Raw genomic sequence first — 14624 nt, 5'->3', positions numbered from 1 at the left:
AATATATTCCAAAATAGTAAAATTTATTCTAAAGTAAAATTTGACACTTTGTGGTTCAGTCTGTTTAATAATAATTAAAGAATAATTTTGTAGCAGAAACATACATGCAGATTTTATCCTGATTTTCATTTTCTCACAGTGCCTTGAAAATGTGTTGTTGTCTTAGGGAATATTATTTTGAAAAACAGTAAGTTTTCATATGAGTTGTGCTTTAAAATGATTACATTTTGCCCAGATTGCACAATTTAAAAATTCCTCTCTCAAAAAAGTTTGTTTTTATATTATGTATATTTAAAGAAGTATCAAGTATTGAAGTAATTTTAATACTTATTTTTACATGACTGTTGTTGTGGATTATTGAATTCTCCTTTAGTGAGGCAAAGTTTGTATCCCTAAGAATATACCCTCTCCTCCATGGGGGTTATGTTCCAAGACCCCAATGGATGCCTGAAACCATGGATAGTATCAAACTCAACATATATTGGTTTATCCTCTACAAACATGCCTGTGATAAAGCTTAATTTGTAAATTAGGCACCGTAAGAGATTAATAGCAATAATAAAATAGAACAATATATTACAATAATTTAAAATCAGTTATGTGAATGTAATCTCAAAATATTATACTGTACTTGCCTTTCTTGTGATGGTGTGAGGTGATAAAATGGGTACGTGATTAGAGGAAGTGAGGTGAATGACACAAGTTCTGTGACGTACTGTTAGGCTGCTGTTGATCATTTGTCAGAAGGAGGACCATCTGCTTCCTGACCACTGTTGACTGATGGTAACTGAGCCCAAGGAAGTGAAACCACAGTTAAAGGGGGACTGTTGTACTCATAAAGACCACAGCTAAGAAATGGGAATGACTTTTAGATCATGTGGTGGCATTTTAATGTAGGTTTTGGTTTAGAAGTGCCTAGTGGTCTTCCCTAATTTCTCTTGAATTCCCTTAATTTTCCTAGAATTTTACAAAGAGTAAGAATGTATCCTGTTTGGACCTTTTTGTAGTATATAAAGGGCTAAGGCTGGGAAGAAACTTCTTTCAACTTAAAACATTAATCTAGATGTGGTTGAAATGCTTTTTATTTAAGAATAAAGTCCCATATCTGAACATGTCATTTCTCTAATATGTACATGTGGACTTAGGTGATGATCCTTAAAGGGAGGCATTATCCCCTCACTAAAGGTAAATGTGTTTTCTGATAATGTCTACAGACTACTTCCTGCCTAGTTTGTACTAATTCAGTGTTCTAATACATTAGATTTTTAATCATTTTAAAAGCATTTAACCAGCTGATTAGAATTATCTGGTTATTTGAATTAGTTGTTAGGTAATAACTCTCTTAATTGTATTGATGTGTATTTTGTGCACAGTATTAAAAACGAGTGTAATAAAAGCCCAAATAAAATTTTAATTTAGAACACAACACAGCAAAATTAAAATCGTAAGATTTACTGTTTTGTATGAAGGTTTTTTTTTTTTTTTTTTTTTTTAACTTAGAACAAAGGATTCTGTCATTTTGGGACTCCAAGAGAAAAAGCCTGTTTTCTTGTTACCAAATAAGAGGAATGAGCCCCCATCCTAAGGTTGTGTGTGTTTGCATGTGTGTGTGTACGCATATGCCCACTGTCAGAATTCTGAATTGACTATTTTTATTAATGTTCTACTTGAGAGTTGTTGGAGACAGAGGACTATGTAGTAGTCTTACAGGAATTTTAATGGATTCACATCAGTATCCATTCATTGCTTCCTATATGTATGTAAGAAAAAGTTTCCCACATATAAGCCTAGTTAGGGTGATTAAATTGAAGAAAAACATGACTTTGTGGATTTTCTTTTAATTGTCAAATAAAGGTTTTTGACCTCGTTTATTCCACTAGCAGACTGAGTAAATAATTTTGCTTCATTGCTTTTGTCATTCTCCACTATATAGATTTAACAGCGAGATCCAGGTCTTTGGGTCTAGGTATATCTCAATTTACCTAAGATTTATTCTTAAAATTTTTATTCAAGGCAGAATATTAGAAATGAAATAATTTTAAATGTATTAAATCTGTTAATGAAAGAAATGCTATTGTGAATCCTTTTGTTGAACAAAACTCAAGTTGATATTACTGATAAGTTTCATTTTTAATATACAGCTGAATTTGCCTAATGGCATAGCTACATGAAAGTCATAGGAAAGATGGCAAACAGGTTCCTTGCTGTCACTTGTTTATAATAACAGGTTGTAGACAAGCTGTCTTATGGAAGTGACCTTTTAAACTAACTGTACCTGTTACGTTTTGTTTAGCTTATATTGATTTCCCTTTCTCCTGTTTGAATTATTTAAACAATACAGTGTGGCGACAATGAAAAAGATTTTGTGGAATGTTACATGTTAGAAAATACAGTATTGAAACAATTTCAGCAAATTTATAAAACAAAGTTATTTTAATGTTCAGTAAAAATTGTTCTCGAAGAAAAATTCTTCTCAATCCTTTCTAAAAATGATATGTGTCCATAATCATTGTATGGATAAGAAATTTGTATTCTTGTCTAGAATGAATTGTATACAACATGAATAACTTCCAAGTTTCTACACTTCTCATTTTTTTTCTTGATTTCTGTTTTTAATTTCTCTGAATTTTAGGAAAGTTGGTGGGGATTGAAAACTCTTAGTTTACTAGCATTGAGTAGATTTTCCTACCTTATATTTACCACAGCATAAAATATAAGACATCCTAAACAATGAAGGAATAATAATCTGAAGAAGTATATTCTTGGTAATGAAATCTTACAACTTTAAGATTTGGGGAGAATGTTATCAAATAACTGATTTTTACTTTATTGCATTTTCTTTATATCTTTTACCTAATAACTGCATTTGAAGTGTAATAACTAATCTAGATGAATAAAAGTTTTAAAAAAGAAATGTTTCTTGTTACTCTGTTAAGGACAGCATTGGTTATATTAGTAATTCTCTACCAGTTAATTCATATTAGTTATTTGGGAGTCAGGAAGCTTGCATTTCCGTAATGAAATGATGGTATTAGTTTGTAGTAAGAATAATCAATAATAGATTTTACATGATGTTTTGAGATAATTTTCAGGTTTTTTTTTGTAGTTAGTATATTGAGAAATGAAATAAATACCAATGTTAATACAAAAGGTATTGAGATTCTTTTCCTATATGTATCCTATTAAGTTATCCTCTTAAAAATTGATGAATATTGGGAAAATAGCAGAATTTAGACTACTTCGAGGAGTAATCAGAAAGCTGGAATGGAGGTGTGTCTTTAGTAGGGATCAAAGACCTGGAGATGTGGCTAAAATCCGATCTAATTTATGTGTTCTTTGTGAATAGAGTGCAGATATTTTAATTTTCTCTATAGATCTGAATCCTAAAGCAGAAGATTATGAGTTTATTTCTGAAATAGGAAGATAAGTTGAAAGATGGTGACCTCTTCAGGTGCCCTGTTTTCTGTATTTTTAGGGTTTTTTGAATATCCAGATATATTACCCAAGTTACTTAATAATCTAATTTTCCTAACTTTGTAGTTAGTGGTGAAATGTTAAATTTTCTTTCTTGAGATCAATTTTCTAACTACTCTGATAATCTTGAGTTTTTGCTTTTATCTCTTTGGTCCTTTCAAAATTAACTCTTATCAGTATCGCAGGTAACTTTTCTGGCTGGACATAACAACCTGTCATTTACCATTTGATATAAGGACAGATATAACCCTTAGGGCTTAATTCACACTTTGCAAACTTTATAATCTCAAGAATCTTAATAATTGAGATGAGTATAATGGAAGAAGTACAAAATAGATACTGCTTTAGTTTTCTTTTGAAAATCCTTTAATACCAGGTGCCTGGTATTAAGCCAGGTAGGTGCTGGCTCCAATTGTTGGAGCATGCGACTCTTGATCTTGGGCTTCCAAGTTCGAACTCCGCATTGGGTGTAGAAATTACTTTAAAAATAAGTAAAAATTTAATTAAAGAATGAAAACGACAATGCTAAAATATAGTTTCAGTGCATATTGTGGATTTTATTTCTCTTTAGCCTTGTTTTCTCAGACATTTTTCTTTTCACCAAAATAGCTTTTGGTATTACTCTGCAGAAAATATATACACACAGTTTTTGGTATTTAAAGCTGCTTTTCTAGAGATGGCACTTTTCTATATAGATTTTTGTTTTTTTCGGGTAGATATAATTATTCGTCTTTTCAAAAGCTGCTTTGAAAATGACTGCTTTCTGTTTCTTCATATTCTGTGTGTGTGTGTGTATATGCACACACCCTTTGATAGTAATAAAAATATAAATATTCTCAAGTATTCTCAATTGCAAGCATAAATTTTCACTTTGTTAAGTATTTTGGTCTGTAATGAAGAAGTCTTTTTTTCTTGAGTAGATGCTACTAATATGCAAGTTTCCTTCTTGAGGTTTACCCTTTCCCTCAATTCCTCATACCCACATCTTATTCCCCCACACCTCATTCCCTCATCTGGCCACCACACACAAACACACACACACACACACACACACACACACACTCACACACTCTCCCTTTTTAGATCACTTGAGTAGGTAATTTCTAAGAACCCTTTCAGGTGTAACTGTTTTGAATATGACTATCTGGATTGAGGCCAAGTGTGATTTCCACCATTGTCTTGATGTTGTAGATAATGGCATTGGGCCTAGGCCCTTTAATGACTGGCAGTAGAGTTTGAATGGAATTTGGGACTAACAAAATAGAGTTTTCCTCTCCTCGTGAGGGGTTTCAGGAGTTTATATAGTAGGGATGACAGAAGGAATTTTCTCTGGGCTTTATTGTATATTACTATAGTCATAGAAATGGGAGTTGAAGGGGCAAAGCATCTGTTGGACCATTGCTCCACCTTTCCTTAGGCCTCATACTTAGTCAAAAGAGAAGGAGAAGTGGCATTTCTAGGATGTCTGGAATACAAAAGGAATACCCTCATCCTGGAAGACTGACAACACTTGTGTTAGTGTGAGGGGTCTGTAGGCAAGGATGATGCAAAATATGAAATAGTCCAGAAATGATCTCTATTTGGCTTTGAAACATTTTTATATGAATGCACCCAAGCTGACATGACACTTTATTTTTTAATTTTTTTTTTAATTTATTTATGATAGTCACGCACACAGAGAGAGAGAGGCAGAGACATAGGCAGAGGGAGAAGCAGGTTCCATGCACCAGGAGCCCGACGTGGGATTCGATCCCAGGTCTCCAGGATCGTGCCCTGGGCCAAAGGCAGGCGCTAAACCACTGCACCACCCAGGGATCCCTATTTTTTAATTTTTTAAAAGATTTTATTCATTTATTCATGAGAGACACACAGAGAGAGGCAGAGACACAGGCAGAGAGAGAAGCAGGGAGCCTGAACGTGGGACCCGATCCTGGGTCTCCAGGATCAGGCCCTGGGCTGAAGGTGGTGCTAAACCACTGAGCCACCTGGGCTGCTCTTACGTGACACTTTAGACAAAAAGTACAAAAACCCCATCTGCGGTGATCTCGGCAATCAAATATGAGGCACCAATGCAGGCAGTGATGTTTTCTCAAAGCTTTTTTTTTTCCCCATAAGATTTTATTATTCATGAGAGACACCCAGAGGGAGTCAAAGACATAGGCTGAGGGAGAAGCCGGCTTCCTGTGGGGAGCCCGATGCGAGACTGGATCCCAGGACTTTGGGATCACATCCTGAGCCGAAGGCAGATGCTCAACCACTGAGCCACTCAGGAGTCCCAACTTCTTGCATGCAGGCTCTGTAGAGCAGAATTTGCACATAAAGAGAAACAATAAAGTAGGGCAGATGCTAAGTATGATGGAAGGATGGGGCAATAGACCAGTATTATGTTGTTATGTCATCTTTAACTCTTGCTGTAACCCTCTGAAGAAACAGTCCTACGGCTAAGTAGTTGGCAGGACTTAACCTCTTTGTTTGCTGCCAAAGATCTATATGTGTTTCCTATGCTACTGTCTCCTGTATATTCCTGAGTCCCTCAACACTGAACACCTGTAATATAATTGATTTTGGTTCCATCTAAGTGGGACTTAAATCTCTCATCTGTAAAACAAGAATTGCAAATTATTTACTACCTTACATAATTTTAAAGTTCTCTGCTTTTGGTTGTCAAATTTGAAAAGGGGTTTGTCAGGAATAAACGTAGTGGATGTTTTTTTTTTGGCCTCTTTTTTTTTTTAATTTAACATTTTTTCAGTGAGATTTAAGAGAACATATTTGACTGAAAAAAGTAATTCATGAAATTAATCACTTGACAACAGTACAGAATGTTTAAGGTCCATAGAAAGTGTAAACTTCACTGTATCAGGAATGTGTGATGACACAGACACACATTTTATTTGAAAAATTAGAATCTGTTTATAGGCTAGGAAGTCAGTAAGAGGGCACAAACCTATTTCTAGCATAAAATGGGCAAATTGATGTTCCTAAAAAGTCCATGGGTTGCTTGACTTTTATTTTTTCGTGCCTTATAATTCTAACGAACAGCAAAAAGTTCAAAATATTTCAGTCAGGAGGAGAAACAGCACTTTGATTAACCACAGATCGAATAGTTATTAACTAATTGTGTTAAAGTTACCTTTTTGAGATGTATTTTTAATGATTATAGAAAAGCTAGTAAATTCATTATTTTAAATTTGTGTTTTAAGACTTTGACAGACTTCAAGGTTAGCAGATGGGAGAGGGCAGTTTGGCTAATCCTTAAATGGTGTAACATGGAAATCCTTAAATGCTGTAACATGGAATGTGCTTACATTAATGATTAAGTTTTAAATTGGAAATGTTTCTATGTGTAACTACTTGAAGGGGCTATTTTAATATTTTTGAAAGTCAAAATAATCTTAGTAGCAGTGTATTTGTTTTAACAGCATAGAGGAATAATCAAGTGGGAAGGAGGATGGATGGTATCTCCATCTTTATTCCATTCTGTAAAGAATTGTTCGAGTCAGATTGGAAGCATAGTCGTTGCTTCTGTTATTAATGTGCTGAGTTTTCCTAGCTCCTCCTCAGTGGCTTTTTTCTCCCTTTCTTTTAAAAGGCAGATAAGATTACTGCAGGATCTTACTCGTCTCTTAATTCTGCTGTGCAGCAAGAATCACTTTTAAAAGAATATCACAAATTATTACCATCAGTTAGCTTATACCTAGTGGTTTAAAGTCCAATCCCTGATGCTAACTGCTTGAAACATACCTTATTTAATCTTGGTTTGCTAATGATGAGTGCAAGATGACTTGGACCACAAGATTCTTAATTGTGGTTTCTTGTTGGAAAAAAGATAAAAAGGCAACCATTCCTTTATTAAAATATGTATAGTATTGACTTGTCATCGTTTTGGATATACTGGAAATGAGAAATGACCCTGATAATAATTTATTTTAACTTTTAAGTGTAATTAAAATATGAAAATATTACAGTTGTCTTTGTTTATGATGAATACTGAATTTAAGCTAAGCTATAAGGTTTGCTGTTTGGAAATATGGAAGATACAAGAATGAAGCCAGATAACAAGTTTATGCTTGTATTTCCTACTGATGAAGACTTTCAGACAAGTTATTGCCATGGGTAGGTGATGTTAACTCTGCATGTACATATACAACTCTATTCTTTGCATGATTCTACATGTAGGAGTGGTACAATTTTGACTTGACTGTTGACCTGATGTCTCAATTTGGTGGTTGTCAGTGGGGGGAAGGAGGGTGTTTGAGAGCAAGAGGTTGTGAACGGTACCAGTGGTATAAATTTTAAGATAAGTCATTAATATTTTGGTAAAAACACTTAACTAAAGCCCTTTTAAAAATAGAACATTTGGTCAAATAGTCAATATTGTACTTGACCCTCATATCTTCTGCACCCGAGTATTTCGACATCACACAGTATCTTGATTCCATAATAATCATTTTGAACTCTGACGAGAACTCCATAAATGATACAGCTTTTCTTTTCTTCTTTAGAAAAGAAAAATATCAAACATGAATGAATTGTTTGCTATTTGAGCTGAAATCCATTACCAACTGATATTGAGGCCACACTATTGAATTTTATGAACTTGATTTGCCCTTTTGGGAGAAGTGGAAATTATTTTTAAGTAGTCATCTGAAATTGTCATGATCGTCAGAATTTCATATTGTGACATGTCTGTTCTTTATACTGTGGCTCTTAACAACTCATTTGCTTTTATTTGGTCATTTTTATTTTTAAAATGTTGCTACATAAACCCCTGGTTTGAGAACTTTGCTTTAAGGGATAAATACGCCAAATGTGTTCCATCTTTTGTTCACTGACAATTTACACAATGGATGTTTGTATTAAAACTAATCTTCATTGTGTTCTATTTTAATGATTCATTGGCATATGTATTCATAGTCAAGAGTTTCATAAAATAGGTATGTTTAATGTTAAACAATCTTGATCATAAATCTTTATGGAAATACATAATTTGCCTGCACTTCATAAATAGCTGTTAGAGAAACTGCATTCCTTTATTTCTGCTTTGTTCTAAAATGGAGATAGTTGTAAGGGATGTTTTTGATAATTGAATGAAAACTGTATTTTTGCTTTTTGCTGTTGCATTAGAAAGGGTAGCATTAGCATTTTAAAGCATGTATCTGTTCTACAAGCATGAATATTGAGTTATTTTAGCATGAATCACTGCAGTTTAATTACTCTGGAACTCTGCTGCCTTTTTCAGCTAGTTAGGGTGATTTGGAGGTAGAAGGGATCTCTTATTTTCCAGTAAGAACTTTAATATCTTCCTCTAAAATAACCCATAAGGTTGCATATTGTTGCCTTAGAGAGTGAGCTGGTTGTCTTTCTCAGGGAAAATAAAATTTAAATATCCCTAACAAGACATCTAAAGCAAAATCCTGAAGGTGGATTTTGTGAGTATTGTCTTTTTGTAGAATGTTGTAAAATGCATAACATCCCTGATATTTGTAAGGGGCTTTGGACATAGTTAAGTAGAGCTCTTAGTGTTAGCCTTATTTCTTTAAAATAGGAAAATATGCATTTTTCTTCTCTGAATCTAGTAGTGACCTTTAAGCATTAGCTACTAAGAAAAAGAACTAGATTGATTCTCTTAAAAACTATAAATTGAGTTTTAATAGTTTGCATCAGTTTTTTTCCTTTAAAAAATCAGTTTTCTCTGTGGAGTCGTCTTTTGCTCTTTAGAAGTATGACAAGAATTCAATGTAACTTTGTTCAGTATAGTCTTGTCTTCTGTTCTTCATTATCTCCTTTTCTCCTTTTCAAATGTGTCCCTCATCTTGATAAGCTTGGGTTTTTTCCACTTTCACATCATGTACAAAATACAGCTGTATAAAGTGTAGCTTTTCTGACCAGATAGAATACTAAGATAAAGGCAACTGGCATTTAGAGGGCTCTTAGTTGCAGAAGTATTTTTCACCCCAGAAGTTAGATACAAGTATACATTTTCTTTCCTCCCTAGATGGACCTCCAGTTGTAGCTCATTATGATATGTCTGACACCAGCTCTGACCCAGAAGTGGTAAATGTGGACAATTTATTGGCGGCTGCAGTAGTTCAAGAGCACAGTAATTCTGTAGGAGGCCAGGACACAGGAGCTACCTGGAGGACCAGCGGGCTTCTAGAGGAGCTGAATGCGGAGGCAGGTTGGTCTCCCTCCCCTCCCCCTTCTCTAATGGTGTACTGTGCATGTGTCCTGGCAGCTGTTTTCCTTGTAGTGAACCCTGCCGATAAAGGCAGGCCAACTAAGAGACATCTGGCATTAGATGATTGTGACTATTCAGGGTGCCATTTATAACTGAAAAGGAGATGGGGGTAGCATGTCATTCATCTTTCCTCATTTGAAGGAAGCAAAAAATGAGAAATAATTGTAGGCATAGGTAGATTCCAATAGACCTATTTCTTGGGTTAAAAATGCTTAACATACACTAAAACCCACCCACATGGCCTTAATACCCTTCCCCACCCCTCTTCTTCAGATGTTTCCCTCACTTAATCAGTTCTGTGACCTTACCTTGCAGTTTGGGGAGGGAGCTGACTAAACCTGTCCCCAGGGACTGTTCCTGTTGGGGGGCGGGCGCTTCACTGTTTCTTCTGCTTTTAGGTGTGCCAGGTCCCTATCAGTTCTTCTAGGGTGGTTCTCACGTTTGTCTTTTCCAGTGCTTTCCTTTCAGTTTCTGCTTCTGGTATCTCAGGAAAATCTCTCCCTGTCTTGCATAATTTATCTGGGCTCTGTGATGATTCTGAAGAGTGATATTTATTCACTAAAAGAAACCATTGCATTGCTTTTGAAAGCATTGCCCATTGCCTTCTAGTCTCCTTAATTGTGTTCCTCAGCACTTTTTTCAACATTCTTTCTCACTTAAATCTTTTTCTTAAAGCACTACTACTTAAGTTTGAGAAGAGAGGGAGGGGGTTGAGAGACTGCTTTTAGTGTATATTTTCCTACTTTATTGTTACAGAGGATTATAGTTTCTAGTTAAATTATGCATTGCATTAGCTTCTATGAGCTAATCTTAAAACTTAATCAGTACCTAAAATATTATGTTTATGGCAAATGAGTTTTACAAAAATAATAGTGGGTTTAGAACTTTTTATATTGAAATTGCTGGGAAATAAAAAAGGAGACAGAACTCCATAGATCATTGTCCTTAATTCTTCCTTCCATAATCTTTGATTGGAACAAAATAAAAATCTTTTACTTGTTGAGTTTCTGCTTGATTTATTGTAGCCAATTTTGGAGTACGACCTGAATTAAGTTTTAAATATCTTTTGTCTGCTAACTGCCTTTTTGACCTTGGACAAGGTGTTTCTCCTTTGGATTTCAATATTTATATGTATAAATACTTGCTTTGCCCAACAAGGATCTTTTAAGGATTTACTAATAATAAGTACTTTTAAAAATTGAGCAGTAATATTATATATGAAAGGAGAGTAGTTAGACCACATTTTGTGCAATATGTATTTCTAAGTTATATGAATTTTGTTCTGTACACTGGATAGTTTATCTTCTTTTTTCATTTGTTGACCAGTGATCCATTCTACTTCACTCTTATTTCCCTGTATCTTAGTCTTGCCGTTAAATGTAGATCGCTGTATAGTAAAGTCTTGGGGAAAATATGAATGATTATTGTTTTGTCTTTCATGTAGAGAGAATTTTAATACTAGTTTGAGCCATGTGGAATTACTAATATTTGACTTTTTGACCTACAGCAAACCTAACAGATTCAGACAATTCAACCTGATAGTGCAAAGGTGTGTCTTAAAGTCACCAGTGTGGGGCTGGCATCACATTTTAAGATTCAAGTAATTGTTAGCTTGATTGTTTAAAACATTGCTAGCCTTTGTGTACTTAAATCTAATTTTGATTTTTTTTTAATTCAGTCATACAAAGTTTTAAGATGTATCAGTCAGGTACCTAGCACCATTATTAAAAAATGAAGCATTACAAAAATATGTGAGGGAAACATCCATGGCTTCAACTCTGTTCCCTTTCCTTTTCCCTCTCCATTCCAAAGCTGTCCTGAATTTGGTATTTGGTATTTGCCTGTGTGTTGTTTCTTTATATTTTTACTGCATTTGTTATGGATCTATAAACAAACGTGTATGGTATTACATTGAAGGTAATAATTTGTAACTTGCTGTTTTCAACATGTGTTTTATTTTTGTTGATAAGCATTTTTCACTGCTATTTAGTATTCACTGTATGAACATATCACAGTTGACTTACCCATTCTTTTTATTGGACATTTAGGGTGCTAATCCAAATGATCCTACCATTAATATTTCTTATAACATGTCTCTTGGTACATGGATGTGATTAATTTCTCTAGGATATAATATGTAGAGAACATATTGTGTATTGGGCCGTGTATTGTGTGTAGATTTTTGTATATCATCACTGTTCAATAGATCCTCATCACATTTTCGTATGAAGCCATATATTGACTCATTCTTTTTGTTCTAAATCTGACAGTACAGGTCCGTGAGTAGTAAAACTTAATAATTAATACACTGTACTCTTGATATAATTGTCATAGTGGAAACCCATCTTGCAAATTTTGAATATACTTACAGTGCCACAAGAAAATGTTAACAGAATTTATGCTTACCAGTTTATAGTTTTGAGATTTGAACTATTAGTATCAATGAAATGGTTGTTCTTGTGGTTTAAGATAAGTGTGTTCTAATGGTTAAATGATCCTACTTTCCCTCCCAACAAACTAAAAAACCCAGTCACCGTGAACAAACTTCAGGGGTTAACCAGATGTGCAGCCCCACTCCATTTAGGATGCTAAAAGTAATCATTGGAAATAGAGTAGCTTGCCTCTTTTTCCAAGCAATTAGATGATGTTCCTGTATGGAAAAAAGTTTTTACTCTTCAGTTTTAGTTTAAACCAAGGAAAAGAATTAAAATTGGAAAACCACTGCTCAACAGGAGACCTAAGCTTTCCATTTCCACTCTTGCCCTATGTTTACTTTCTTTTTCTCTGTCTCTCTTTCTTTGTTTGTTAAAGATTTTATTTGACAGATAGAACAAGTAGGCAGAGTGGTGGGAGAGCGAGAGGGAGAAGCAGGCTCTGAGCAGAGAGCCTGATGCAGCGCTCGATTCCAGGACCCTTGGGATCATGACCTGAGCAGAAGGCAGATGCTTAACTGACTGAGCCACCCAGGTGCTCCTACTTCATCTTTCTTGATGCTGGAATTAAATGGGGTAGTAGGTGGCAGCCTGCTGCCAGCATCATCCTAGTTTGAACGAGTAGCCACTTACATACTGTGTGAAATCAAGATAAATTACATAAAGCCTCAGTTTTTCCTATCCACAAACTAGAATGAAACTAGTATCCAGCCAGAAAGGTTATGGTTCCATTAGGTAAAATAATGTCTATAATATACTTAGTACAAAATACAGCACACAGTATTGTCAGGAATGCTGGCTGGCATTATGTTAATATATTTATGCTAAAGTAGGCTAAGTAAGGAAGTGATTAATGGACCTAATCAGTGAATTTCTAATTTATTGTTCTGCCCTGGAATGAGTTGCTCTGGCCACAGGAATTTCCTGTGCTTGGCCTGAGCATAAAAATTACCGAGGTGCTTATGAAAATTAAGAATCCTGAATTTCTTCTTGAAGATTCGGTAAATCTGGTATGGGGTCTGGAAAATCCGATTTTAGTAATCACCCCCAGGTAACTCTTGTGTTGGACATGTTGAAGAAACTGTGCCAGTAGTTAGGAAAATGGCTTAATTTTTACAATCAGACCAGAATGGCCATGTTTCTCTTCTTAGCACTTTGAAGTCAATGGTATCAGTCTTGTGAAGGAGATCAAATTTGGTCAAGTTTCGCTTGTTTTTACTTGGTTCTTATGAACTATAAGATTTTAGATTTCTGACTTATTCTTCCTCTATTTTTTTATTTTATTTATTTTTAAGATTTTTATTTATTTGTGATAGACATAGAAAGAGAGAGAGAGAGAGAGGGCAGAGACACAGGCAGAAGGAGAATCAGGCTCCATGCCGGGAGCCTGACGCAGGACTCGATCCCAGGGCTCCAGGATCACGCCCTGGGCCAAAGGCAGGTGTCAAACCACTGAGCCACTCAGGGATCCCCATTCTTCCTCTACTTTTTAAAGTTATTTTTTCCTATTCTTACTGGAAAAATAAATACAAGGGTAATAATTGACTTGTTTTCAAGCTAAATGAATAGTGACAAGATATTAACATTTTTTATACCTAATATGCTGCTGTCATCCAATATGTAATAATTTCCTTCAATGTGCTGCAAATTGGCTTTGGACTAGTTCTTACCCAGTAGATCTATGATTTAAAAAGTAGCTAACTTCTTTTGAAGACAAAAAGTAAATGCTTACCATGATAATTTAGTTACTACTTTTTTATGCTGTTTCTTTCTGACTTGTGTGTTGAAAAGATCTGTAGTGGGAAGACAAAAATTTAGGATTTTCTCATGGTGAAAGAAGTTATCTTTCCAAAGAGCTACACAGGCCAAGAGCTACACAGAGACAGTCAGCTGTCCCAATAGTTAAGTCCTCTGATTTGTTTTCAGTTTATTATAAGGTGATTGTGGTATTTACACTTTTTCTACAAGGCTTATTCTTGTCCTAGAACAGGAAGAATTATTGCCACTTGACAGTATTTGAGAACCCCAGAGCATCTTGAGATTCAGTTTTGTGTATGCTTTAGCCATTGCTCTGTCATTGGATTTCTGTAGGTCACCAGTTGGAGGGATGACAGTGGAGGATGGCCCCAAGGCCAGAGAATGTGAAGAAGCTCTGCACAGGAGCTTCCAGAGGAATGTTTGACATACTGAAGAGGGACATTGAGAGAAAAGGACTAATTGCTTTGGCTCTGAAATAGAAGAGGGGATATATTCCTGTCTCTTGGAGAAAGCCTTGGCATCTCTTGTAGCGCATGGCATCCCATAAACTTGGTGGGGTCACAGCTATCTCAGTGGCACATTTTATCTAATGGCTCTGACAGGAAATGTGGCAAAACTCTCACAACCATTAGTCTAGAGTTAACATTCACCAGGAAATGTGTCTTTAGCCTGGATCAGTTAACCCCAGTGTCCCTTGTTTTATTTTATACTGAGAGATG

The 14624-nt window shown here is 35.1% G+C and overlaps 1 protein-coding gene across 4 annotated transcripts in view; it reads left to right on the top strand.

Annotated features, from left to right (window-relative positions):
- Positions 1–14624, top strand: part of C7H18orf25 (chromosome 7 C18orf25 homolog) — an 80560-nt gene that overhangs the window by 47278 nt on the left and 18658 nt on the right. For 3 of the 4 annotated variants that reach the window (XM_025428994.3, XM_025428993.3, XM_025428995.3), the window contains exon 3: positions 9473–9655. The exons of the other annotated variant lie outside the window; for it this stretch is intronic. In XM_025428994.3, coding sequence (XP_025284779.1) covers positions 9473–9655 — 183 coding nt within the window. The remainder of the gene's footprint in view (positions 1–9472; positions 9656–14624) is intronic. 4 annotated transcript variants of the gene reach the window in all.

The sequence above is a fragment of the Canis lupus genome, chromosome 7 (genome assembly GCF_003254725.2).
Source record: "Canis lupus dingo isolate Sandy chromosome 7, ASM325472v2, whole genome shotgun sequence".
Lineage (NCBI taxonomy): Eukaryota > Metazoa > Chordata > Mammalia > Carnivora > Canidae > Canis > Canis lupus.
Note: the sequence above shows the minus strand (reverse complement) of the source record. Positions and strands in the feature narration are given on the sequence as shown.